The sequence below is a fragment of the Neltuma alba genome, unplaced genomic scaffold (assembly GCF_004799145.2).
Source record: "Neltuma alba isolate B1F8T4 unplaced genomic scaffold, ASM479914v2 tig00013219_pilon, whole genome shotgun sequence".
In the NCBI taxonomy this organism is placed as follows: domain Eukaryota; kingdom Viridiplantae; phylum Streptophyta; class Magnoliopsida; order Fabales; family Fabaceae; genus Neltuma; species Neltuma alba.
The window spans coordinates 28,933-30,928 of record NW_021637520.1 but is presented as its reverse complement, the minus strand read 5'-3'; the positions used below and the strand labels follow the sequence as shown (position 1 = coordinate 30,928).

Here is a 1,996-nt window from a genome sequence, read left to right as displayed (position 1 = left end):
AACAAGTCTCTATATGGCCTCAAGCAAGCATCCAGACAGTGGAATGCCAAACTTACTGAGGCTTTAATACAAGGGGGGTTTCGACAAAGTAGATATGATTATTCCCTTTTTGTTAAACAAAATAAACATGACATTACTGTGGTTCTAGCTTATGTAGATGATCTTGTGGTTGCTGGAAATAACATTGACAGAATTAATGAAACTAAAACTCATCTACACCAGAAATTTAAAATTAAGGATTTGGGGGAGCTTAAATACTTTTTGGGATTGGAATTGACAAGGTCCAGGAGAGGTATTGTTCTTAGTCAAAGAAAATATGCTCTTGATCTTATTTCAGATGTAGGTTTAATGGTGCCAAGCCATTGAAAGTTCCTATGGAAAGAAGTGTTAGACTGTCACGGGAAGGAATCCAAATGGCATCCAACAAGGCAAATAAGAAGAGACATAGTACCGAAACAGATATGGATCCATTTCTTCAAAACCCCTCTGTGTACAGACGCCTAGTAGGTAGGTTGTCTTACCTTACCATGACTCGGCCTGACATATGTTTTGTGGTGCAGACTCTCAGCCAATTCATGAGTGCTCCACGGAAATCTCACATGGAGGCAGCCACATGTGTGGTGAGATACTTAAAGGGCAGTCCTGGAATGGGCATCTTCCTTGCTGCAACCAACAGAACAAACTTAGAATGCTATGTAGATTCTGATTGGGCAGCTTGCCATGACACAAGGAGATCAGTGACTGGTTTTGTACTCAAATTTGGTGGTTCTCCAATCTGTTGGAAATCTAAGAAGCAGCAAACAGTATCTAAGTCTTCCGCTGAAGCAAGTACAGAGCTTTAGGATCTGCCGTCTCTGAAGTTACATGGTTGACACGCATGCTTAGAGATTTGGATGTGAGAGGGCTTGAGCCGGTGAAGGTTTATTGTAATAGCAAGGCTGCTATATATATTGCTAGTAATCCTGTTTTCCATGAGCGCACTAAGCATATTGAAATAGATTGTCACTTCGTGCGAGAAAAACTACAAGAAGGAGTCATTGACTTACAACATGTAAATAGTCGGAATCAGTTAGCAGATGTCTTAACTAAAGCTCTTGGGAGGGAAGATCATGAGGCCATGATACGCAAGTTAGGAACTATTAATCTGTATAGTCCCCAACTTGAAGGGGGGTGTTAAGGATACTGATTGTATGAGTTGTATTGGGTCGGTGGTCCATCCGGTGTTCCATACTAGTTAGCCCATTATGGGTTCATGTTTTGTACTATAAATATTCATAGTTGAATCAATAATATTCGATTGGTCATTTTACCAAATCCAAGTTTCCGTGTGCTCTCTTCTCAGATTTCACTGCCTTTTGGTTCTTGTTATGAGGACATGTTACTATGCACATAAATATAGATTAAGAAAATTAGTTAAAATTAGTTATTGTTTTTAATTTGTCAAAAGTTTTAAAATTTTTAAAATGTCACCTCAATGAAGTTCATTAGCAAAATTGTTAATGATTTTGGGGCCGGATTTTGCAGTACCAAAACAATCATTATTAATGTTTTGAAAAATTTGTAAAGGGTCCAATAATAAGAACCATCAATAGCGAAGATATAAAGATCAAGATCAAAGGAAGTCAAAGGAAAAAGAAACAAAAGAAAAGAAAAAAAATCCCAAGAAAATATCTTTAAAATCTTAAAATTCCAATTTAGGAATGACTTTAAAAATGTGTTGTCATTTGCTTTTTAAAAGTATAGGAAACAAGATTGACGTAAAGTTTTAAAATTTAAAGGCATTTTTTTTAAATTCTCCCAAAAGAAAAAGTAACTCTCATTGTTATTAATGGAAGAATCTTTGTCTTGTTTTTCATATCTTGATTTTTTCAGTTGATATATATAAATTATTCATCCATTTTTTTCTTTTTGGTTTCATAATATAAATCTGAAATCTGCCTAATAAAAAAACAAATATTATTAAGGAATGTTCCGGCAGAGAAGAAATCAACCTCTT

At 35.6% G+C, this 1,996-nt stretch overlaps 1 protein-coding gene across 1 annotated transcript; it reads left to right on the top strand.

The window, feature by feature from the left end:
• Nucleotides 1-413: 413 nt before the first annotated feature.
• Nucleotides 414-842, top strand: LOC114735525 (uncharacterized mitochondrial protein AtMg00240-like). The gene has a single exon (XM_028923228.1). It carries the CDS (start codon nucleotides 414-416, stop codon nucleotides 840-842), a length of 429 nt encoding a protein of 142 aa, XP_028779061.1.
• Nucleotides 843-1,996: the final 1,154 nt, after the last annotated feature.

Excerpts from the sequence above, each read along its gene's own strand:
- LOC114735525 (XM_028923228.1), top strand. The coding sequence starts at position 414 with ATGGCATCCAACAAGGCAAATAAGAAGAGACATAGTACCGAAACAGAT.